This window comes from Lethenteron reissneri, chromosome 48, assembly GCF_015708825.2.
Source record: "Lethenteron reissneri isolate LAM-NWPU_2019-01 chromosome 48, ASM1570882v1, whole genome shotgun sequence".
In the NCBI taxonomy this organism is placed as follows: domain Eukaryota; kingdom Metazoa; phylum Chordata; class Hyperoartia; order Petromyzontiformes; family Petromyzontidae; genus Lethenteron; species Lethenteron reissneri.
Genome location: NC_083826.1, coordinates 1,414,599 through 1,440,540, shown reverse-complemented (window position 1 = coordinate 1,440,540; position 25,942 = coordinate 1,414,599). Strand labels below are relative to the sequence as shown.

At 49.2% G+C, this 25,942-nt stretch overlaps 2 protein-coding genes across 2 annotated transcripts; one reads left to right on the top strand and one right to left on the bottom strand.

Moving 5' to 3' along the window:
- Positions 1-1,327: 1,327 nt before the first annotated feature.
- Positions 1,328-10,699, top strand: BRCC3 (BRCA1/BRCA2-containing complex subunit 3). The gene is made up of 8 exons (XM_061571782.1): positions 1,328-2,028; positions 2,792-2,912; positions 4,164-4,250; positions 5,291-5,379; positions 6,350-6,405; positions 6,576-6,707; positions 7,590-7,633; positions 8,729-10,699. Exons 1-8 carry the CDS (start codon positions 1,924-1,926, stop codon positions 8,878-8,880), a joined length of 786 nt encoding a protein of 261 aa, XP_061427766.1. The 5' UTR covers positions 1,328-1,923; the 3' UTR covers positions 8,881-10,699.
- A 3,645-nt stretch (positions 10,700-14,344) lies between these two features.
- On the bottom strand, positions 14,345-25,799 carry LOC133354720 (calphotin-like). Its single transcript, XM_061571774.1, has 9 exons — positions 25,683-25,799; positions 22,735-23,214; positions 22,250-22,304; positions 21,469-21,502; positions 20,545-20,692; positions 20,327-20,441; positions 19,607-19,740; positions 17,411-17,506; positions 14,345-15,965 (listed from the first exon to the last, which is right to left on the bottom strand). Exons 2-9 carry the CDS (start codon positions 22,987-22,989, stop codon positions 14,508-14,510), a joined length of 2,295 nt encoding a protein of 764 aa, XP_061427758.1. The 5' UTR covers positions 22,990-23,214; positions 25,683-25,799; the 3' UTR covers positions 14,345-14,507.
- Between the last annotated feature and the right edge of the window lie 143 nt (positions 25,800-25,942).

Genomic DNA, 25,942 nt, shown 5'->3' with positions numbered 1-25,942 from the left:
CCGATGTGCACGATTGGATACCTACGGTGGTGCGAAAGAAGTTATACATACAAGTGCATTTTATCTGTACGGGATTGTTACCCTCCTCGCAGGTGTATAAACACTCATCAGTGGAGCTTGCCAAACGTCCAAATATAAAACCAGAGATTTGGCAATTGTTGCGCCACTTCTGTCTGCCTTGTCCGGCTTCCCACGCCTTTGTGTGAAAACTGGATTTAAAACATTCTACCGCGTTATGAAATGCTTGAATGGCACTATATAAAATATCTATACTTAGCGAATATTTATTTAAATTTTAAAGCAGGCGGTCATGTTTTGGAGATCGCAATCAGTACACAGCAGCTCAAGTGATTTCTCTCGCGGAATTACATCTTTATTTTCCAAAACTGCAAGCAGAATGAACTGGTTTGGGGAATAAACATGACTTATTATTTCACTGTGCAAACCGACTTTTTGGGGAAGGCGTTAACTTTACATCCCTTTACCAAGCAAGAATGAACATTTCCAGAATACTTGATTTCTATACAGATACAAATTCAGTCCACAGAGGAAATAATACTCATGCACTCCCTACATAAATCATTAATATTTTGACAAACATACATTCATGCATAGATATTTGTGCACAAGATGATACAACACGCTACAATGACAGTCTGGTTTGGTTATGTTTGTGGTTTTGCAACGCTCAAAATAGACGCCATTGAAATGGCCTATCATGTCACTGCTATAGACATTGTCATTATTATTACAAAACGATGTAGACGCTACACGTAAAAAATATTGAGTGTGATTTATATAAAAACAATTTTGCAAATATTGTAATTCTCGAATGTTTTTCATCTATTGCGCTACAATAGCCATTATTTGACCATACTTCACCACCCTGGCCAATGCTGGTTGTTGAGGGGCGGGGAGGGAGCACAGAATCATGGACAGCGACTCAGCGCGGTGCATCATCATGGCCATCCCTCGTGGATATTCAAACACATTGTCCTGCTGCGGAGGGAGCTGGTAGCAACGTTGGGTTGCTCGGTCAATGGCCAAGATCAACGGCGGCGTGGTGTATTCCGCAAATGTGGCCGACTGCGAGGGCGGGCACAAGCCGGCGTGAGTAGGTTAAACGTTGAGTTTTATAAGGGCACCACAGGGTGACCAGCCCCTCCCCGGGCACGTGGGGGGTGGGTGGCCGGGCACGTGGGGGTGGGGGGGCCATGCGGGCTGCACCACGAGGTGTCCACTAGAGGGCGGTATACCCACATTCACGTCATCGCCGGTCCGAGGGGAAAATCCTCCGATCTGACAACGCGACGAGGGTTCGCGCATTTCCGGTTTGGAAGTTGACTTCAGGATCAACAACAACATCATCATCAGCAGCAGCTCCTGGTCGTTTCCTCCCCTTGTCGTCGCTCGATCCATCCCCGCAACCTGCTCACAACTCCTCGTTCGCCGCCTCCCACGCAGTGACAACAACAGCAAGAAGAAGAAGAAGACCGCCTCGAGATCTCGAGACCCATCACCTCATCCAGTGCCGCATTGAAGCTCGTGCAGGGGCCTGTAACATTTGTTATAAAGTGGACGTTCATAAAAAAAAACACATTTTTTTTTACTTGCAGATTAAAGTAAATCGATTGTTTTCATTTGCTATACAGCCGGATAATAAGAAAAAAAATCGCTAACCTTAAACACCCAGTCGTTTATAAAAGTCGAAGGCGGTATAGTACTATAGTAATAGAGCAAGTGCAGAATCACTGAACCGGAATTGATAGCGCGAAATCATTTAGCGCGGGGCCCTTTGAACTGCGTGGCCCGTAGCTACTACTACATGTGTAGCTACTTGTGCCGCTAGGATAATAATCCGACACTGGTGGCCTCGTCTCTCTCCTCGTCTCTCTCGTCGTCGTCCTTGTCGTCGTCCCCGTCATGGTGGTGCAGGCGGCGCGCGTGCGCGCGGACGCGCTCCACGTGTGCCTCACGCACGCGCTCTCCACGGAGCGCGAGGAGGTCATGGGGCTGTGCATCGGGGAGGTGAGCGGCCACTCGCCACCCTCACCACCACCCTCACCAACACCCTCACCACCACCCTCACCGCCACCACCGCCACCCTCACCGCCCTCACCACCACCCTCACCGCCACCACCCTCACCACCCTCACCACCACCCTCACCACCCTCACCACCACCCTCACCACCATCCTCACCGCCACCCTCGCCACCCTCAGCGCCACTCTCACCAACACCACCACCCTCACCACCCTCATCACCACCCTCACGACCACCGCCACCCTCACCGCCACCGCCACCCTCACCACCACCCTCACCACCACCACCCTCACCACTAATATTTTCAAGAGCCGCAATGCACGTGATGAATACGAGACTGTTGTCCTCTTAAAATAACGTTACGAAGGCAGCAGTCCTTAAAGAGCCGCATTTGGCCTTGGAAAGCCGCAGGTTACAGACCCCAGTCTGCCAAGTCCCACAGACCCAATGCACCCTATTCACCCAAGTACTACAGACCCAATTTAACCTATCCACCCAAATCCCACAGACCCAATTCACCCTATCCACCCAAATCCCACGGACCCAACTCACCCCAGTCTCCATCTACCCAGGTCTTAGAGACCCAGTTCACCCAGACCCGACCTCTCCCCCATTACCCCCATTACCGCCAGACTGCATCCACTCAGCCCCTACAGACCCCCATCGACACAGGCCCCATCCCACCCAGACCCGACTGATCGCCGTACCGCCAGCCGAGCCTCCCGCTGCTCTGGGTCGCCCTCTTGCAGGTGGACACAAGCGAGGTGGTTCACATCTACTCGGTGATCATCCTCCGGCGCTCGGACAAGCGCAAAGACCGCGTGGAGATCTCCCCGGAGCAGCTGTCGGCCGCCTCCACAGAGGCCGAGATATCCTCCCCCCGCGGCCGCTTGCACCTCTCCATCTTTTTCCACTGGCACAACCGTGCCGTGCCGGGCCGTGTCCAGGTGTTTTCCCCCCCGCCCACCGTAGAAGCCGAGCCGTGCTTGCTGTGATGTCACACAGCAAATAGGTCTTGTGCATGTCATTATCCCTGCTCCCTCGCTACTGCTTGGGCCCAAGCCAGCTGTGTACAGAGGATGAGCGCTAGCCTTAATGCTCATTTTGGGCGAGAAATCACTTTGACTTTTGAAAAGGAATTGGCAAAATATTGCAATGCAGGACCCACCTGAAAATTACTCTTGAGACTCCTTGGGTCTTTCCTGTATACATTTGCTGTTGTAACTTTCTGACCTGCCCCGACTGAACAACTATTAAAAAGAGCTTCTTAGCTTCTCGGATTTCTTTCGGATAAAGATTATTCTGAATTACATATCCTAATTTTACAAGGCTTGTAACCTTTGTGTCATTAAAGTGTAAATATAAGATACTAATTCAAGTGATTTCTAGCTGAAATGAGCATTGGGACGGTGCACATATTCTGTTTAAAGAGCTGAACTGGGGGTGGAAAGTCCACTATGGAGGGAAGCCTCAATAGGACAACCGCTGTCAACTTCGCCACTAAGTGGTGCTACTCGTTTTGTTGATACTCATTACACTCGTCAACAAAAAAAACATTTTTCTGGCCTGGACTTTTGCAGCTGTTTTAGACTAATTCCAGGGTGCTGATTCCAAATCTGATCTCAGATTTTCTCTATCACATCAAATTTTTATATATCGGCATACCCCATTTTCATTGATTTTACCTGAAATAACCTCTGTCACTTATGATTGCAAGTTGTTGCGAGTCAGTGACTGCTTTAGTATTAAAATATGGTGCTGTATTTTTAGGATAGTGTGTTTATAATATCATTTTATATAGATATCCACATTTATTTAATATTTTTCTTCTACAGTTTTTATTGAAAATGCAATATTTGATATCTCAAAAACCTGATGTGATAAACTGAGGCCAGATTTGGAATCAGCACCACAAAATTACCTTCAAAGCGTTGGAATACCTTATGCCAGAAAAAGTGTGTTGACCAGTGTTATCAGAGGGACGATGGGCTGAACCAGCCTTTGAACTCCCAACCTTGCGATTGGGAGCCGGGTTCGCCCTGCCGCCGGCCCTCCTGATGGGTTCCCAGTTCCAGTCGTGGTCTCCGCAACGTCTCTGCTGGTCCTTGACTCGTTTCCACAGACTGGCGGTGCAGAGTGGGAAGCCGATGCGCGTGGTGGGCTGGTACCACTCCCACCCACACATCACGGTGTGGCCCTCGCATGTCGGTGAGTGTGCACAGCAAGCAGGAACCGCGCCGTAGCGCTCTGACAGTGTCCACATTGAAGGTCCAGCCTTGTAATTTGCTTGTTGGCTCAACTGCTGGCAGAAGGGCCTCCATGCTGACCAGATGTCTTGGAAGAGGTGGGAGTACCAACGTTTTACTCCACCACATGTGACCGGCCAATCATCAGTCAGAATCAGAATGTTTATTTACACTGGAGGAATCCGATGAGCTATAAAGCTCTTTTTCACAGATGTCCACTTGGGGCAGGTAATAACGTTCACCGCAATCAACTGGTGAATGCATTTATGCTGCTGGGGGTAGCTAGACGGTGGGGGGGTGGGAGGGTTTAAGAAACTTGCAGCATCGTTTCAACTGCCGCGCCGGGAGATTGGATCGAACCGGCGACCTGGATTGCAAATCTGCGGTGCCATCGCACCACTGTGGCAGCCAGTGCGGGTCCCAGGATCTCAGCAGTGTCGGCTGTGTTCAGACACAGAAATTAACTCCCTGAGCTACCCAGTCACCTCTATCAAGACATCAAACTCATGCCAGCCAGCCTACCTGTGCGTCTTCTAATTATTGTTGCTATTGGAAATGTTTTGGGCTCTTTAACAAATGAAGAAGAAAGGAGAATCACTGCCTTCGAAATGAAAGCCTTTCGTTGAATTCTTAAACTTTATTATAATGAGCAGCACTTAAACAAGGATGTCCTGGATAGATGAAGCAAAGAATCAGGGCTACTTATTTAGGTCTAGTTCAGGATCCTGCAGTATTTTGGACATGTGGCCGGGGTGAATGGCGACTGAGGGACCGGGAGAAGGAGCTCGGGAGAGAGGAAACCCAGGACATGGGCGGGATGGAACGCCGTCGCAGTTGAATGACGCAGCGACGGACAGAGTAGAAGTGGAGATGAACCACTTCAAGGAGATATCGGTGAAGGAGTCTGTCATAGCCCAACAGGCCAAGGGACCAGAAGAAGAAGAAGATTGGTTGTTTGGGGTGCACGGTGGTAGATGCGTGAAAGTTGTTGGCGTGTGTCAGACGTGGGCACGCAGGCCATGTACCAGATGATGGACGATTGCTTCGTGGGACTCATTTTCGCCTGCTTCTCCGACGACAAGAACACCAAGGTGAGAGGCCACAGCGGCTGCCCTGCGGGCTCCCTCTAACGCTGTCCCTCTTAACGCAGCGTTCTTCATTTTCAGAGCGGAGCCACTTTCCCCCGATATGCCATCGCCAGTGTGAGGGCCGCCACACATTTGAAACCATTGGAGGTTTGACAGCAACAACCATTTGTTTATTGATGGGGGCTGCACATCAGGGGCCACCAGTGATCCGCGAGCATTCCATTATGGCTCTGCAGATATTGTTCAAGCAACTTACTAAAGGATGCTGTTTATTTTATGATTACGCCTTGCCGAACCTCATGACTTGTTCAGGAGGATCCTGCCAAGTTTGTGCGGTAGGGGGCGATGATTGCTCTCTTATCCCAGCTGAGTACTGTAATTTGATTGTAGCTGCGGCTACGTTATGGGTCCTGCAGATGTTATTGTCGTTCAGAGCCTTGAAACAGAGAGAATTGGGCTCCAGCAGGCACGAGTAAAAATGAATAATTTTAATTGACAGCTGCTGTTTGGTGTGTGTTGGCCAGTGTGTGGGCTGGGGTGTGGTCTTATTGTGTTGGTTGCTGTGTGAGTTATTGGTTGGGGTGTAGGTCGGTGTGTAGGTCTGTGTGATGGTTTTTGGGGTGTGGGTTACCGTGTGGGTCACTGTGGGTCACTGTGTGGGTCGCTGTGGGTCGCTGTGTGGGTCACTGTGTGTGTCACTGTGTGTCACTGTGTGAGTCACGCTGTGTGTCACTGTGTGAGTCACTGTGTGCCACTGTGTGGGTCTCTGTGTGTCACTGTGTGAGTCACTGTGTGTGTCACTGTGTGTGTAACTGTGTGAGTCACTGTGTGTGTTACTGTGTGGGTCTCTGTGTGGGTCACTGTGTGTGTAACTGTGTGAGTCACTGTGTGTGTCACTGTGTGTGTCACTGTGTGTTGTCACTGTGGGTCACTTTGTGTTCCCCTAACGGCCGGCGCCTGCCGTCCCCCACAGACTGGCCGCGTGCTGCTCACCTGCTTCCAGTCCATGAAGGTGCCCGGGGAAGAGGAGTGAGTGTCCCTCACTTCTCCGCTATTCACACCACTGCCTCCCGAGCCTCACCAGACACGCTCACCACACCATCACTCTCACAACTCACCAGACACTCACTCTCACCAGACACCCTCACCACACCATCACACTCACAACTCACCAAACGTTGTCTCTGTGCGTGCTGCAGGATATCGCGAGTCGAGATCCCGGTGCATGTGGTGCCGTGCCCGACCATCAGCCAGATGTGCCTGGAGTCCATCGTTGAGCTGCCCAAGAGCCTGTGCGAGGAGGAGCAGGACGCCTACCGGAGGGTTCTCAAGTACGTGAGCGCTTACGGCGCGAAAGGGAGTTCAACATACGTACTCGCAGCTCGCGACGGGGGCCGTGGCGTACGGCAAGAAGGGACGGGGATCCATTACCCGCTTGTAATCTCACGCGACCTGTTGTATTTATTGTGGAGCGTCAAACGTGCGAATTGCATCTCGGCAATTGTACCTGCACGGTTTGAAACGGGGTCGCGGGAAACTGCACACAGGTGGGCAGGCAGCCAGAACTGGCGCTGCCAACAATTGCTCAAGCCCTGTAGCCTGTCCATAGGGTGGCGATCAGCGCTGCGACTTATCCCAATGTATCAATTTGCGGGTAATTTTCGAATTTGCCAAATGTGGACCGTGACGTTGCTGGATCTCTAACGTGCAACGTGAATCGGACGACGCGTAGCTTACGGTTCACACACCCGCGGTAATAACCAGGGCGGCCGCTCGGTCCAAACCGTAAACCTTTGCAGCGAGCGGCAAGCACCCTGCCGCTGGGCCACATCACCTCCCCTCCCCCAACTGTCTCGCATGTCGTCTTGCGTCTATCCTTGTATCTGCCTCGTTGATTTCGTCTCATTTAAATTTCGATTGAAAGCTTTCATGACTGCAGGGATTCATATTCTTGGATCTTTCGGTAAAGTCACGTAGAAGGGAAATGATAAAATAATAAAAAACATAATAAAATTATCACGACGTTTCGGCCACAACACAAGCAGCCATCCTCGGGTGAAGAACAGAGCTGTCGGAAAGACAGCGTCTCATTTCGTCTCATTTGTTACATAATCCTTACAGTGTATTAGCATATACTTTTGTGCCAGTTGTAAATGGCAGTGACGGTAGACATGACGTTTCCGCTCTCAGACTGATTCTGTTTGTGTTTTCAGTTTAACCAGCCTGGACCCCATCACTAAGATACACAACGGGACAGGTAAGCGGACTAACGCACTGCCCCAAATCACAGTGGCATCTTTCGTAAGAGTAGTTGGCTATTGTGTACCTGCGTCGCGATTCAGAATTACAAAATGTAAAAAATTACACCACACACCACTTGATTGAAATACCCATGGCGATCCTTTGCTGAGAAAACCTTGCAGGGACCCTCCTTAAAAAAAAAAGTCATGAGACTGAGTCTTTCCTGGGTCAACAAGTGTAGATGTAATAATAGTGTGATATTTTAATAGTAATAGGTTTTTACCCTTTCAACTGGTACAAAAACTGACACCTTTATACAAGGCATCATGTTTGCAATAACCACAACACAAGCAGTCAAAATGCAAACAAAAAGAAACAACTCTGATGATGATAATGATATGCACTGTCCTTGAAGTTGATTGGTTCACACCCGAGACAGCTTTTCTTAGAGCCGAGTCTCCATTGGTGTTGGACCAGATGATGCCAACAGGCGTTAAGGAGGTCTCATAGTGTGATATTTGTGTAGAAAAGCAACAAGAGCTCAAAACTGTCCCGGAGAGCAGCACGAGTGGTGCTGCCTGAGCACCGCAATTGCTCAAAGTAGTTTTCGCTGTGTGGTTGGCACACAACTGCGATCCAGCGTGTTGAGGAAAGGGTCGCGGTGGGATTTTGTATGTCCCTGGTCTCCTGAATTCTCCAAAATAGACTTGAACCTCGATGTGGATTAGTTCGGCTTCCAAACCCATCCGACTGTAAGGCAGCCAGCAGCAGGCGGCAGTGCACCAAGCGGGTTCCTGCACCCATCTGTGTGGACCTTCGAGCATGGGTTTGAGATTCCTCTCATCGCTTCATTTTTCTCCCACAGTGTTGATACTGGGCAAGGCTGTCTCAGATAAATAATATATATATATCCATCATGAGCTCATGTTATACTTGGGGTTTGTTCATTTTTCAAAGGAAACACGCCAATACCACAAATCACTCGCCATTGTCAGCCACGGTCAATCCACCGCTGGGGATGAAGGTCTCCAGAAGCCGCTACCGTCTCTCGCCGTCCTGCCGCGCGACAATCCTCCGCACTCTCCTCCCCTCCTGTGTTGCGCGTTGACAGTTTTCACGAGGAACCTGTGCTCCCAGATGGCCTACGTGAGTGGGCCGCTGCTGCAGTTCCTGGAGGACCGCATAGAGCGAAACGCGTGGAGGATCCGCGAGCTCCAGGCGGAGAAGCAGAAGCTGCAGGAGCAGCTGAAGGCCCTGGAGTAGTGACCCGGGCGGCGGTGACGCGGACATGGCCGGCTCAAAGCTCCGTTGTCCGCGTGGTCACTGGGATTGTTGCTTTTGGTTCTCCATACGTGCGGCCAGGGATTCGATCAGTGGCCTGTGTATGCTCATGTTGAGGTTGGCGAGTGAGGCAGCGAATGGCTTCGGTTGCCTCACGGTGAAAGTCCACTGGTGAATTATCGCATCGGGCATTGCCGTTCCTGTGTGATCCACGGTTTGAGATTTATACTCGCATATATAGATTCAGACTTACATAGAGAACTATAGACTCAAATGGACGCGGCTTCAAGATTCGCGTCGTGAATATTCCAAACGCTGCCAGTAAATGATCGCCAGCCGGCAGTGGCGTTAATTGTGGTCTATTGTATGAGATCGGTGACCGCAGTCTTGCTGCGGGCTGCTCCGAATTGTCCATTGGCGCAAGGAGATAGCGGCGTCTGCCGTGCCGACGTGTTCCCACTGCCACATCACACCGGCGGGAGGTACGAGCCGATGTCCGGTGGCCCCGCGACGACGGCTGTGGTGTTGGTGGGGAGCGCGAAAACGAGAGCGGCGCGTTACGGTGGGGGGCAGGGGGTCAGCGGGTCAACCATGCAAATGCTGCCGCCCCAACCCCGTGGACGTGTTGAACCCCCGCTTCACGAGCAAGAGGTCTGGGCGGTGGATATACGTGGACGTAACGATAAGCGTGGAGCGGTGGCACAGCGGTTAGCGCGCGCTGCACCACGAACCTGATCAGCCGAGTCGGCATCCCTGGCCACAGAACGGGTCCCGCGTGCCGCTTGCTTCACCAACTTGCACTGACCACACGATCAAGTGTGGTGGTAAACGACAACAAAACAACCCCCGTAACCCAACTTGGTGTGGCCTTCCTCCATCCGTGGCTTGATAATGGCTGTAAATTATTTTATTGTGCAAATAGACTCTTATACAATCCACATAAACAAGGCTACTATAGAATCTACATCAGGAATCTATTGAGTAATGTAAACATACGGAACTGTAATCTACATTGAAATGAATCTGGAGGATCTCGTGGCGTAAATTTAGAATCCAGAATGTAGATTTCACAGCTGTAGAAATGTAGAGGAAGCATCGTGTCGTGAAGTCCCACGTGATAATAGTTCACCTGGCCAGGCGGCTCAGAAGAATCGGCGACTCGCAATCGGAAAGTTGCGAGTTCCAATCCTGCTTCGGGCTCGACTCGGCCATTCGGTCACCTTTGGGGTCCATAAAATGAATACCGCTTTGTGGGAAGTTGATGGTCATTGTCCGATGGATTCATTCACCACCATAGGAATGTGGAATTTCCAACGCTCGTTCAGGGCTGGAAGCAGATGCACGTGATGTCAATTGCCACGTGGAATGTCCCAAGATGAATGAGTATCCTTGCGTTTGTTTTGTAAACCGCGTTTGGAGTTAACATGCCGAGCGTGTTTGAAATAACACCCGTTTCTCTCATCAACTACAATCAGTTATCCTACAGCGCCGCGTGTTATTATAACGGGAATTGGATATAACGTGATGAATGTATGAGGGAACACATTTTTTTATAACATGGATGTGAGCGGGATAAAACTGTTCACCCTGCAAATGCATCTCACGTCGTATCGCGGACTCTGCTTGATCCTACATTGTTATTAAAATGCGATTTTTCCATAACCCGGTGTTCATCAGGAACGCAACTACCACGTGATAAGAGAGCGGACTACACCATAATCAACCTTGGCAAACTTCTCGTCCTTAGTCATGGGATTTGACATGTATGTAAATATATAAATAAAACTACTGTCAACAAGGATATTAATGTGTCGGTCTTTTAGTCCATCTCAGCATTGCATTGTCACTTTAAGATGTTTTCTTGTTCATGTTTTTGTTTGTTGCGGTTGCACCCGATTCAAGAGCCGAATGGCTCGCAGGGTTACACCTAATACATGAACTTGAACCATTGAGGGCGTAGTTCCGAGAGAGATCACGCCGGAGCACGTGTCTGTCTCGGAGGTGTTGAAACCCGCGTGAACATTTCAGTGTGGTCTAATGATGTGTGAAGAATGTTGGTTTATAGTAAGGTCCCTTTGGGGTGGGTCTTCCAAGACAGAAATATAAATGAGATTGATACTGGTAGGAACCACCTGGTTCCACCAGCCCACAGGGGGGGGATTATTGTGTCTGTCCGTCCGTCGTGCATCCAAAAATGGGAAGGGTGGGGCTGGGTGGAGAGGGTGGGGAGGGCTGGGTGGGGAGGGGCTGGGTGGGAGGGTGGGGAGGGGCTGGGAGGGGAGGGTGGGGCTGGGTGGGGAGGAGCTCGTCACCCCGTGGTGCCCTTATAAAACTCAACGTTTAACCTACTCACGCCGGCTTGTGCCCGCCCTCACAATCGGGCATATTTGTGGAATACACCACGCCGCCGTTGACCCTGCAGGCCATTGACCGAGCAACCCAACGTTCCTACCAGCTCCCTCCGCAGGAATGTTAATTATCAAGATGCAGCAGCAGCATCATCGGTTGTGATCAATTCCAGAGGTGGGACAAAGTCATTGTTATGCAAGTCCAAGTCGAGTCTGAAGTCATCAAATTCATGACTCGAGTCTGACTCGAGTCCAAGTCACATGACTCGAGTCCACACCTCAGAGGTGGGACAAAGTCATTGTTATGCAAGTCCAAGTCGAGTCTGAAGTCATCAAATTCATGACTCGAGTCTGACTCGAGTCCAAGTCACATGACTCGAGTCCACACCTCTGATCAATTCACTTCTCATTCACCGTCACCACTCGCTACGCTCACCAGGCTGAGGGGGGGATGACGTCACGGGACGCATTGGGGCGAAATGCGCGCTATGACGTCACGATCCCTACGGTGGAGGGAACGTCACGCGACACTCCAGAGTTGGAGAGCGATGATGACGTCGAGACGTGCATGACGTAATGCGAAGCCAGTGATGTGGAAGGATGACGTCACGCAAGCGTGGGGCGATGTTGATGGTGACGGGAGATGACGTCACGCGACGCTGGTGGGTCAGTGATTGAAACGTTTTCATTAAGATACCAACATTTTCAAGTGTCGTAAATATTAATACCAACTTGTAAAATGTACACAGTCGCCATTTTTCCACAGAACTTCCGCGGCTTCCTGATAGTTGCACAATAACAAGTCACCAGAAACTGTATTAAGAATCATTTATTCAGAGCACATCCATAAACACCAAAAAATTATATCCGTAACCACATCTGCTGTTTATACAATTCGTAATTTAACAGGAAATACAACAAAAGTCAGCTTTGTGTAATGACCGAAATTCGAGAGCACTCGCCCCAAGCAAATATGCAGCCAAACAGACTTCCAGGAAGTAGGTCACGGCCTCCTATTGGTGCAGAGGCCTCAACGGTGATTGGCCGGGAGGCAAGGTTTGAAGGGATTGGCGGAGAGGTTCAAACTGAAAAAACGGGAAGCGACGGTTGAGAACCGTTATAAGGGAGGAGGACGGTGATTGGTTGGAAAAAAGACAATGAGAGACGTTTTGAGAGAAGGGCTCAAGAGGGATAAAAGGGAAGAGCTAATGGAGCAAGGACGTTGGGGAGAGAGTACGAGCTACAAGCAAGAAGCCGGGCCTCATGTTGGTGCTGCGTCGAATAAAGGGCTCCGAGTACAACGTGTGTTGGTGTCGTTACATTTGTAACAATGTACCACTCAAGACAATGCATGTACAGGAGTTCTCTTTGCTGGTAGTGAAATATGATTTCAATGATACATCTCGCTTTCTCTTGCAACTCACAGGTGGCCTGTGGTACAGAACAACTCCATCCATGACCCGCCCTGATTAGACATCTGGGGGAAAAGAGATGCAAAGCTCTGCCGATCTCTCCAGTCTAAATATATGTTCTGATTCTATTAGGGCTCTTCAATTAGATTCTCTTACTGGTAGAAACCACCTGGTTCCACCGTCCATCGTGCATCCAAAAATGGGAGGGTGGGGAGGGGAGGGGCTGGGTGTGGAGGGGAGGGTGGCAGATGTTGCAACCGGGTACCCGATACCCGTAACCTACCCGATACCTGGCTACCCATACCCGGCTGGGTACGGGTACCCGTTTGTGACCCTGGTGCGGCCGGGTACGGGTAGGCCGTGAGTCACCAGTGAGTAACCGTTTGTCACTCATTTCGGGTAGGGTACGGGTAGCATACGGGTACCCGTACCCGGCCGGGTACGGGTACCCGTTTGCGACCCTGGTGCGGCCGGGTACGGGTACGGAATCAAAACCCGTTTGCGACCTCTGGAGGGTGGGGAAGAGCTGGGTGGGGAGGGGTGGGGCTGGGTGGGGAGGGGCTGGTCACCCTGTGGTGCCCTTATAAAACGTTTAACCTACTCACGCCGGCTTGTGCCCGCCCTCACAGTCGGCCATATTTGCGGAATACACCACGCCGCCGTTGACCGAGCAACCCAACGTTCCTACCAGCTCCCTCCGCAGGAATGTGTTTAAGAGGGATGAGTGTTCCTCCTGCCCTTCTTCCCTCGCCCCTGTGCTGCCCTGCCCCTCTTCCCCCTGACGGACCTCACCAGGGTCCCCTCCGCCTTCCCCACGTCCTGGCTGAGCTCAGCCGCGGAGCTTTCTCCTTTGGCAGACTCAACCGCTCTCTCACCTCCTCTGGAGCCATCGCTTCCTTTTACCGCCTCCACCAATTCTGCAGAGTCTCCAGTAGAAGCGTCGCTTCCTTTTACCGCCTCTACCAATTTTGCAGAGTCTCCAGTAGATGCGTCGCTTTCTTTTACCGACTCCACCAATTCTCCAGAGTCTCCAGAAGATGCGTCACTTCCTTTTACCGACTCCACCAATTCTCCAGAGTCTCCAGTAGAAGCGTCGCTTCCTTTTACCGCCTCTACCAATTTTGCAGAGTCTCCAGTAGATGTGTCGCTTTCTTTAACCGCCCCCACCAATTCTCCAGAGTCTCCAGAAGATGCGTCACTTCCTTTTACCGACTCCACCGATTCTCTTGTGCTGCTGGGTTTTCCAATTGTCTCTCGGGCCTCCCCAGTCTTGTCTGTTCCCTCAATGAACTTGGAAGAATCTTCATCTTCATTACATGTGCTACCTGCTTCTCCAGTGTCCATTTCTTCAACCAAATCTGCAGGTTCTTCATATTCAGGATTTGTTTCCACAGCCTTACTCAGATTTTCACTTTTGCTCATCTCTTCAAGTGGACAGCAGGCTCCTTCAGTCAAACCCATCTCTTTGACATCATTTTTAAAAGCTTCACTCGCACCCTCAGTAGTGATGCTAGTTTCTTCAACTGCTTTGCCACACTCAACGACAAGCACACCACCCTTCTCACCAGATACACTGGCCACCTTCTCAGTGTCAGGATCCACTTTTCCAGTTTCTTCAAGGAGCGCAGGTAAGTTTTCTATCGCATCCTTGGTCATCGTACCGACCTTACCAGTTGACTGAGCAAGGTGTCCCAAAGTATTGCCCGTAACCTCCGCTGCCTCGTTGGCATCTTTAACCCCATCGGCAGATTTATCCAAACGTGGCCCTTCTGCTCCGCTTATCTTCGCTACATTTCTACTCTGTTCTCCAACCTTACCAATCTTTTTAACCGCCCTTCCCGATTTATTCTTACCCTTGCCTCCTGTTGCAACAGCCTTGTCCTGCTCCAGCAGCCGTGTCTTCTGCTACAGTTACACCTGTAGCCTTACCCATTGCAACAATTACTCCTCCTGTTGCAACAACCTGAGGTGTTGCAACAACAGCCTGAGGTATTGCAACAGCCTTAGGTGTTGCAACAACAGCCTTAGGTGTTGCAACAACAGCCTGAGGTGTTGCAACAACAGGCTGAGGTGTTGCAACAACAGCCTGAGGTGTTGCAACAACAGCCTGGGGTGTTGCAACAACAGGCTGAGGTGTTGCAACAGCAGCCTTAGGTGTTGCAACAGCAGCCTTGGGTGTTGCAACAACAGGCTGAGGTGTTGCAACAGCAGCCTTAGGTGTTGCAACAACAGCCTTGGGTGTTGCAACAACAGGCTGAGGTGTTGCAACAGCAGCCTTAGGTGTTGCAACAACAGCCTGAGGTGTTGCAACAACAGCCTTGGGTGTTGCAACAACAGGCTGAGGTGTTGCAACAGCAGCCTTAGGTGTTGCAACAACAGCCTTGGGTGTTGCAACAACAGGCTGAGGTGTTGCAACAGCAGCCTTAGGTGTTGCAACAACAGCCTTAGGTGTTGCAACAGCAGCCTTAGGTGTTGCAACAGCAGCCTTAGGTGTTGCAACAGCAGCCTTAGGTGTTGCAACAACAGCCTTAGGTGTTGCAACAACAGCCTTAGGTGTTGCAACAACAGCCTTAGGTGTTGCAACAACAGCCTTAGGTGTTGCAACAACAGCCTTAGGTGTTGCAACAACAGCCTTAGGTGTTGCAACAACAGCCTTAGGTGTTGCAACAACAGCCTTAGGTGTTGCAACAACAGCCTTAGGTGTTGCAACAACAGCCTTAGGTGTTGCAACAACAGCCTTAGGTGTTGCAACAACAGCCTTAGGTGTTGCAACAACAGCCTTAGGTGTTGCAACAACAGCCTTAGGTGTTGCAACAACAGCCTTAGGTGTTGCAACAGCCTTAGGTGTTGCAACAACAGCCTTTCCTGTTGCAACAACAGCCTTAGGTGGTGCAACAGCCTGAACTGCTCCAACAGCCTTAACTCGGGCAACAGCCTTTCCTGTTGCAACAGCCTTAGGTGGTGTAACAGCCTTGACTGGTGCAGCAGCCTTGACTGGTGGAACAGCCTTACGTGTGCCCATGGCTGTCTTGGCAGCGACATTAACCACTTTCTTGGTTACCACTGCCACCACGCTGCCCGCTTCGGCGATCGCTTTCTTGCCCTTCTGAGCCACCACCTTCGTGTTGCCGGCCGGTTTGCTTGCCAGTCCAGCCCGTTTGGGGCCCTCCGGCGCTCTCTCTGCTGCCTGCAGGGCGCCCGACTGGGCCTTGCTCGACTCGACACTCGCTCCGACGCTCTCTTTAAATTTCCGCAAGAGTTCCTCCTCTTCCCTCTTCATCTGTTCCATCTCTTTCTCATAGAGGGCCTTTAAACAAGAGAATGCATCCGCAGAAAGGTCAATGTTGGTTCCCGAATAACAGTTCTGTACACTCTGCAATCAATTGAGCGGTTTCGCATTAATAATGGAAATGAGATAGGAAGTTTGGCATTCGTGCTATTCATGTAACGCAATGGTGCCATGTTTCAGATACAGTCCGCAGTAGTTTCACAGTAGCGGGTAATTTTGCTGTGTGGCATCCCAATTGAGTAATTCGCAGGTATTTTTTTTCTCAAATTTGGTCAATTTGGACCATGATGCTGGCACACAATAAGCTGCTCTATTCGAATGTCACGGGATCTTTAAGGTCTACTGTGAAGCAAATGGGTATTTTATGGTTATTACACACCGGCAGTAATAACCAGGGCAGGCCTGCTGGATTCGAACTGCGAACCTCTGCAAAAATCTGCAAAGGCGCTACTGCTGAGCCACATCACCACCCCACAAGACTAGTTTTTAGAATTCCAAGCCCTGTTATTACAACTTTATTGTGTAATTAGTTACCAAGTTATTTCAAGGTGACGTTTGGTGGATCATGCAGATTTGAGAAAATCCAAAAATCCTAAATTCTCTGGGCTGTGACATGGTCAGGAGAATGCGGACTGGCAAATGAATCGGAAGTCTCCGAATCAAAAGTTTATTTCCCCGAGTAAAGCCCATTGAGTTTTACTCAACTCGGCCGGGGGGATATCATCAAATGATCTCACAGACACTTCTGTGTGGACTTTTGAGTGTTCTTCCCCTTGTAATGCAAGGGGCCTTCCCCGGGTACTGCTGTTTACTCCTACATGCACAGCAACGCTTTAAAAAGAAATTGACCAAAACACCTCTGTACAGAACCTTAATTTAAAATTAAATAGGACTGAGATTTACCGAGGATTCCTGGGGTTAAGGCGTGCAATTGGTATTAATCATGAGCCAGTTACCGTGATCAACATAACGCAATAATCTAAACGCTTTCACAAAGTAAAAAAAGAAGTGGTGATTGGCAAAAGTGCAGGGTTTTAAGAAGGCCTGTCGTGGCATAACAATGTATTCACATGTACTTAACATAAATAACAATTGTTCATAACAGTAGAGGACAACAACAGTGCTAGCTAGCAATGTTATAAATGGTCATAGCAATACTTAAAGCTTTCGTGACTGCAGAAATTCATATTCTTTGGGTCTTTCGGTAAAGTCACATTGCAATCAAAACGTCATTATATTTGTATTTTTTCTTATTTTTTTCTTATTTTTTCTTATATTTTTTTATTAACTTTATTTTCATTTTATTTATATATTATTTTATTATAATTATTTTTTCTATCTACGTGACTTTACCGAAAGACCCAAAGAAGATCATAGCAATAATCGGGTAGCATGTGGACAACATGGTCAACCATTTTCAACGGAATGAACATAATAATGATAGAAAGAGTAAAATGGATAACCTCTTTGTACTTCTCAAACAATTGGATATTCTTCGGCTGGGAGAGGATGCACTTGGCAGCGTGTATGGCAACTTCTTTTCTTTCTTCCAAGTAATTCTAAAACACATGCAAAACAGCGTTTCAGCTCAACACAACTGCGATCGATTCATAACTATTTTTTTGGCCGAGATGGCTGCGAGACTAAAAAGCCAGTGTGTTGTACATCCCTCCTCCACCCGACAACCGAATAAATGAAGTTGTCACGTGAACAAACGTGCCAATTTATTATAAAAAAAATTGCAGGTAAGGCCCACTGAGCTATCCTAGCTATTTTTCAGAAGCGAACTGGCCACAAATAAAGCTCAACAAAGTGGCTCATCACGTGGACATGTATCGCTGCCAAATATTGCTTCAGCACAACGCAGATATGTTGTAGATTTTAACAATTCTGAAAATTATGCTGGTTGTAACTACCAGTGAAACATCCGTACCCAGTTGTTAAACATTGTGGTTCGCTCTCCAACAACATTACCGGTGGTGCTGTAGCAGTAATAAATCGGCATGTTTGTTTGAGTAACAACTTTATTTATTTGGCTGTAACAGGTGGAGTATGGTGCACAACACACATTGCCATTTTTACTCACGTGGTGATGTGACCCAAATATAAATTATCAATCATGTTAATCACGACAGTGCATGTGTAAAATTCACTGCTGCAATTGTTTTCAGTCATGAAACAGCACACGTGCACGTTTCTGACTCGCTACCGAGGCCACCATCTCCCGACTTGCCAGGGTAGGATGGCAGTACAGGATGGCAGTACAGGATGGCAGTACAGTCGTCTCCCACGCAGTTTATCCCACTCATCATGTGGGGTGTTCCACTGTCCTTGCCAACCTTCTCCACACTGCCCTGTCCTGCTTCAGCTCTTTCCGCTCCTCGGGCCACCGTGTCCTATCGCACCACAGCCCCCCCCCCCCCCCCCACCTCTTTTTCTTTCTTCCTATTGATCTCTTTCCTTCCACTTGCATCACTTGCACCTTCTGACCCACATAATTGTCCTGCTATCTCTCCACACGACCGAACCGCACCAGCCTTTCTACGTCATCTTCCCTGTAATTTCTACCACCTTGAGTCTTCCTCTCACTTCTTCATTTCTCACCCTGTCCTTCCTTGTTAAACTCAACATCCACCACAACATCCTCTTGGTCCTCCCTCTTTCTTGTGCCCCAGCACTCGACCACATAGAGCAGCATCGGCTTCACTACCGTCTTGTACACTTTTACCTTCCAACAGGATGGCAGTACATCGAGTGGGATAATTCCCATCCGTACAGGGATTGAGTGTTACACCCCACTCACACATGCAGGGTTTCTACGGGTACTCTGATTTCCTTCCAAAGGTATAAACCCTCACTAATGGAGCTGGCCAAACATACAGATATAGGACCACAGAGCGTTGGGCCCATTGTTGACACTGGTTGTCTGCTTTTCTGTCAATCTGTCAGCCCACTCATGTTACTCGCCTCCCCCTTCTTTCTCGAGGTGCCGCATATATCACGTGGCTCTCTTTCACACCCAGTGTTAGTGACGACGAACGCATCACCCTCTCCCCTCGTCGCCCCATATTTTTTTACAATTTCTGCCTGTAATCCAGCACGGTGGAGGCGAGGGTTTGTGAATCCCACAAATGTTCCGGAGCTCACTTTCCGTGGGTGTTAAAGAGGTGCCATAAACCCTGGCTTGTCAGGAGAAGGCAGTACAGCAAAGTGCGGACTAATATCGCCTGTCACTTTCTTTATGAATCAGAATATTTATTTATGGGATGGTGTTGCCCCCTCACACGACTGGGTTTACTCTGGGTGCTCCGGTATCTTCCCACTTGCATTTACACTAATTGGTTGAAAACATCTTAATATGTAGAGGATCACAGATCGTGGACAACTTGTTGGAAACACTTGCTCACCGCCTGGCTGCGGCCTGCCAGCCCGTCTGTGGTTCCTCAGCAATTGTGAGATGAAATTTGCACGAATTACACTGTGAAACTAAACATTATTATAACACCACCTGCCTACCACTAACATATGCATTGCAAAGAGTGGCTGAGTTCACAACGCTCAACAAATGTTTTTAATAAATATATGTATTTGTCTTATAATCTGGTCGAATACGGTAAGTGCTACTGTATTAAAACTTAAGAAAGACAATTTAGCCTCACCTGTTTCTGGAGTACGTGTGTATTCGAAGCCATGTGCTCATTCAGGATTTTAGAATCGTTAACCAAATAGGTGTTGCAGGCGTGACACCGAATCATGTCTTTAACCTCCATATCATCATCCAATTTTAGCCGTGCTGTGAAAACAGGGCAAAAGACACATTTCTTAAAAAAATACACCCTCTTACGCACATGTCATTAATTCATGACCAAGTGGGAGCCAATTGAGATTTGTTAATATAAAGGTTGATCTGGGACACGGTGAATCGTCGCGTGGCTCAAAAACCTGGACAGGGTGACATGGTAGGGTCAGTCACAATAACAACAATAATGATGATGACGATAATTCCTACAGCGCCGTAAGACGGCAAGCCGTTACAATGGTAAGCCGTTACAACGGTGCTGTAAAAAAAAGAAACGTGCAGTCATTAATCCGTCGTAATGCGAATGAGAGGAAAGTCACTGGTGAATACCGACAAGGTGAGTGCAGGTTTGGGCGAGTCTTTAAACGAAGGCAGCAAACTCAGCGGCTCGGATGTGCGCCTGCACGGCTGGGGAACAAACTCTGCCCCGTGATCGTGGGCCGGAGCTAAGTGGCGTGAAGGGAACGTGGGAGAAAGCATCTCTCTCGTGTAGGCAGCAGCGCAAGACTACACAAACGCGAAAGCAGCCGTGCAGACGGACACGCGCGCAAAGGGTGCACGAGTCTGGTGGCGTAAAAACCTTTATCAGGATCGCAGGGAATATTCACGGTCGGTTCCATCGTACTTCCCCAGGCACCCTCCTCCCTCAATCGCATCCTCTGCTTACGTTTCTCATTTCGAGCTTTCATCAATTCCTGCGGAAAAAGAGCGACGGTCACAAGAGAACACGCACCACCAACCCCCTATTACACGCTTAAGCCCTCCTACAATCCAATGCGACGCGACAATGCGATTTACCCTGAGGAGACGGAGGGCCATGGGGCTCTCGCCGAAGGATTCATCGACGATCCTCATCGACTCGCAGTGTGGCTTGCTCTTCAAGTGCATCTCCAGCTCGTCCTCTTCGGTCGTGCGGAATCGGCACATCGGGCACGACAAGAGATTCCTGTTGGTTTGGGACACCGCCTCAGTCACGTGACATGATACCAATAAGGCACCCGGCCAGGTGACTTAGCGGTAGAACAAGCGGCTTGCAGTCCAATCGGTGGGTTGACATTTCAAAACCTGGTTTGGAGCGGGGGGGGGATGACTCGACCCATTATCCCTCCAGGGTCAATAAAATAAGGACCGCTCTTTTGGGGATGTCAATCGTGGTTGTCCTGTGGATAAACTCATCCCAGTCACGGGAATCACTGTGACAAAAATGCGACAGATTTGTAACGTGATGCTGGCGCAACACGGTCTCTTTTTTTTTATAACCTTATCATACATTTAATGTTCACTGTGAAGTAGACACCGCATATTCACGGTTAATTCACTTGCGATATTAACCAGGGTGGACGCAAGGCCCAAACCGCAAACCTCTACAGCAAGCGACAAATTCCTCCAACACACAATGACGGGTGTCTACTGCATTGTTGCACGATCCATCAACTGAGCCCCCAAGTCACTACATCAAACACGAGGCCTACACACAGGTGAGACCGATGACAGGTTGAGGCTCTCGCAGGTGCGGGTCATGCAGGTGTGACTTCTCAATAGGTGAGGCCTAGACAGGCGAAGCATCCACGAGTGTGCCTCGCTAGTGAACACGTCACCAGGCATCCTTCGCAAAGAAAGACAGTGCATCTCACCGGAGGGTCAAATCTTGATAAAGGGAAATCTGTACACGTGTCTGCATGGGCACAACGCCCTAAAATTTTTTTCAAATAAAAGACTCACCTAACCTCTGCCCAGTGTCGCTTTTTTTCGCTCCCTGTAATCCAAAACACGAAAGTTGGACACTGAATGATCAACATGCGTTGCCTCCAGCAGATGGGTCAAACATTTATACACTCAATTGGCAATATACATAGCAATCATTGCCCCCTACAGGCAGACCAATGCCCCAGGTCACTCTTGCAACTGATGCTTATTCTGGTCTCTTGGGTTATCACCTAGAGAAACCAAACAAAGACTGCAAACAACTCAGCAGAGGTTGAAGGAAGCCACAATCCAAATAGCAAACAGAGCAGCTGCGCGATTATTTTCCCACTCCGATATGAAATCAATGTTAACTTCCAGGACCATACATCCAGTACTCTTAAAGATTGCGAAAACATTGTATAAATGTGGTTCACTAAACATAAGCGTGCCACGAGCCTACTTATCACTGCAACTTTACGATGCACGATGCTTGTCGTGCACATTGTCAGTTATACACCAACATTAATTTAATGAACTAAAATTACTGATGCAATAAAAGAGCTACGTCGTCAATTACTCTTAAAAACATTTTGCAAAGTACTCATTTAATGGGTAATTCATAATTGCTTTTTGGCGCAGAGCGTGTGAGTGAAATACCAATGTGTGTTGAACACCCTGACACAGCTTTTTGACCACAAAAATCCACCAAGAATCATATCAGTTGCAAAAGCTTGCATGTTAAATGCAATGGTGAATAACAACTTATTTAGAACTTGAATTTAGATATTATTATTACTTCAGGTAAGATGTCACATACCTGGGGGATAAACGTCTAACTCCAGTTCATCCGGCCAAAGGTTCACAAAGAAATCCTGCAAGAAAACAAGATAGAGCTCGAAGGACAACCTCGTCGAATGTTCACACATTGTGTTGAAATAACAATTACGTCGCAAATGTATGCACTCAAATCCTTATCGGCAGTCAACTAACTCCAACATCCTTTCACTGCCGATAAAATAACTTTTTATTTGGCTGAAGGATCCAAGGAATTAGGCCAATTCGACGACTCTGGACAGAAAATTGACACGTTCATTGCTGCGGGTGATGTCCATTCAGTACGCCGCAAGGACACTGTGCCACCGAGTCATCTACGCGCGTCTCGACTCGGCAAATGTGTGCGACGTCAGTGGCACAGCCCGGCTTGTGCTGTGGAAAAACCACCTGGTGCCTCAAGCCGTGCCAAAGCGGTCCGGCACGGCCATGGCGCCACTTGGTCGTACAGCACGAAGTGTCACGAGGTACCTGATTAGCATTGGCGTCATCCTTCAGTTTTTTCGACGGTGTCGCCGCTGGATCCTCCTTGTCAGTATTTGCGCACTTTCTCTTCCGGCTCAAGGAATCGGTCTGGAAGCCCGTGGTACCGGGCGTGTCCCATTGCGCTTCGTAATCCCACATGGCCATCTCCAGGTCAAGGGCGTTGGCTGCGGATGAGCCCAGGACTTGAGAAGCGGAGCTCTTTTGATCGCCGCTGTCCTTCTGCTCAGCGGAATGCTCCATGCTAGTCGACCGATCTACGATTAGGTGACTTTGAAGGTCGCACACACACAACCCCTCAAAGCACGGTCAACGAGATGAGATGGAGTGTCGGTCCACCCTCTCGCTGTTTGTTGAAGGCGCTGTGTTCAGCAAACTGGACGCTGATGCGCGGTGAGGTTTGGTGCATTGCCGAGACAGCCCGCCACACGCCCGTCCGCTTGTCGAGCTCACAGCGGTCTCAAGAAGCTGCGAACAGAAAGCAAACTTCAAGCTCACAAAGGCCACTGCAACACGGTTTCATAGAAATATAAGGAAACTAACGATTATCTTTATAAATTACCAGACCTATACACAAACAGAAAACAATTATTCCTTAACATTATTACGATTCATAGAATATTTTTTTGATGAGGCCACCTAATTATCTGGTCAAATTTGAGTTGATATTACGATCCGTCAACCGACACAGCCAAACAAATTCAACCGCCATGTGTACAAGCATTTAACACGCCATTTATTATCTATTGTTGCAGATCACCGGTAAGTTGAAGCGAAATTCTCAACCAAATTTAGAAATGAGATACGACTGACCCTGGATTTTTATTCGAATTTATGATGCATGAGATTGTCTCAAGTGAAATGCCGTTAATCTAATTGCTGATTTTAAATGAGATTTGCTCAAAGGTGAGTTAGAAATTGTACAATTGGTGCGTGGTTAAACGCTTGTACATCACGTGACAATCTAATTTGTTTGACTGTGCCGGGTGGAGGGTCTTAAAGACACAAATTTGGCCAGAAAATTACGTGACCTAACCCAGATTTTTTTTTATAAAGATACATTTATTCCACTGCCATTTCGGAATTATAAATTTCTGCATGCATCATCTTTTTTACAACTTTGCACCTTCAATTTCTTTCACTGCAGTCGTATGAAGGGAGCTAGGGTGCCCTCTAAACCCAGCGGCCTGAGTTTGACTCATTACCGCAGCTCACCACCTCATTGGTGAGTTATCATCTCTAAACCTGTCCTAAGAACCCCCACCAGCATCAAACCGCACTGACCAGTGTAGGAAAGTTACATAAAAAAAGACAACACTGCGATGAGAAGTATCTGTCTTGACAAAAGGGCTTCAATAAACATGCACACAAAAATCGACATCTTATATGTATGTGTTGCAAAGGGGGCAGATGAACATTCAGTGATGACTCAAACAAAAAAATAGAATCGTCTGTCCTTCGTGTCAGATATCCGACCTTTTCACAAAATAATCTCCCCTGGCCAATTAACCGCCTTACACCCAGTGCAATATTTATGCATGGCTGTTCATCACTAGTAGACTTGTGTAACTAACCATCAGTAGGCCATAGATGGAACATTTCAGAAAAAAACACAGGAGTGCCATTGTGGCCATGCAAGCAAAACAAAGGGTTACCATCAAGCCAACCAACAGACCCACAAAGACCCACCGAGAATACGGTACAGTGACCCACATTTATACCTACGTGACTTTACCGAAATAGCCAGAGTATTAATCCTTGATCGTTTCTGCGTGGATTAAATATCGACCGTTCTATAGGATTCGGGGGGGGGGGTAAAAAGTATGTGTGCGTACAGGGGAGGGGTCAAGTTTTGATAGATTTTTGCGTGCCTACTAATAGTTAAGGGCGCCACGGTGGCTAGATGTGAACTCCTTCGCCTGGTGTACAGGAGGTCGTGGGTTCAATCCCGACCCTGACGCCCGCTGCCGCTGTATGTGTGGAGTCTGCGGTGTCTCTCTCTCTCGCGTGGATTTGTCTCTGGTTCTACCCTCCACGTTTAGAATCGACGTCACGACGCGTTCACAGGATTTGGCTGCTGCTGCTATAAATGTTCACACCGGGGATGCTGATAAGCCGCCAACTTCGTTGGGATATCATTTGTGATGTCCAGGTCGCTTCTAAAAACTAGCTCAGTGGGGCCTTACCTGACAAAGTAAAAAAAATTGTGACATTTTATTGACCCTGAACATGATTTTCATATTCACGGCTCATCTTAACGTAAAACGTATTACGCTTTGGAGAATACAATTGGGGTCACGGGACTTGTGGAGCACCCTGCGAGCCGGATACCCCCCCACAACCTGCCCCCCCCACAACCCGGCCGGCCCCCCCCACAACCCACCCCCCCACAACCCGGCCGGCCCCCCCCACAACCCACCCCCCCACAACCCGGCCGGCCCCCCCCACAACCTGCCCCCCCCACAACCCGGCCGGCCCCCCCCACAACCCACCCCCCCACAACCCGCCCGCCCCCCACAACCCGCCCGGCCCCCCCCCACAACCCGCCCGGCCCCCCCCCCACAATCCCCCCCGCCCCCACCACCACCCCCCCACAACCCCACCACCACCCAGCCGCCCCCCCACAACCCGCCCGGCCCCCCCCACAACCCCCCCCGCCCCCACCACCACCCCCCACAACCCACCACCACCCACCCGCCCCCCCACAACCCGCCCGGCCCCCCACAACCCCCCCCGCCCCCACCACCCCCCCGTGGCACGCGAGGAGCGAGCGACCTTAGGCCCCCGTGGGGTTTCGGGGGTATTCGATTTTTAACAGCACCCCGAGTGCTTGTAGTGACTTTATTTTTTAAAGTCTCTTGAATACTCACAAGGCGTCTCGTGTTGGCTCGCAGCGAATGTAATTATCAAAATAACAACATCAACACGAGACTTACCTCGGCGCGTAACTCGCTGATCCAACAATCGCCTCGCGCTAGGCAAGACGGAGGCTTCGGACGTGCGTGATGACGTCATCACGCATGACCCGTCTGGCTCTTTCATTGAGTGCAACGTCATCACGCAAAGGTTGGCCAGGCTCCTTCGTTGTGTGACGTCATCACGTCGTGTTTAGTACGTGCGATAATCAATTCATAGATTATTTACACTGAGGATACCGAACATTGACATCTCTGGATATCATTGAAAAATAGCTGTT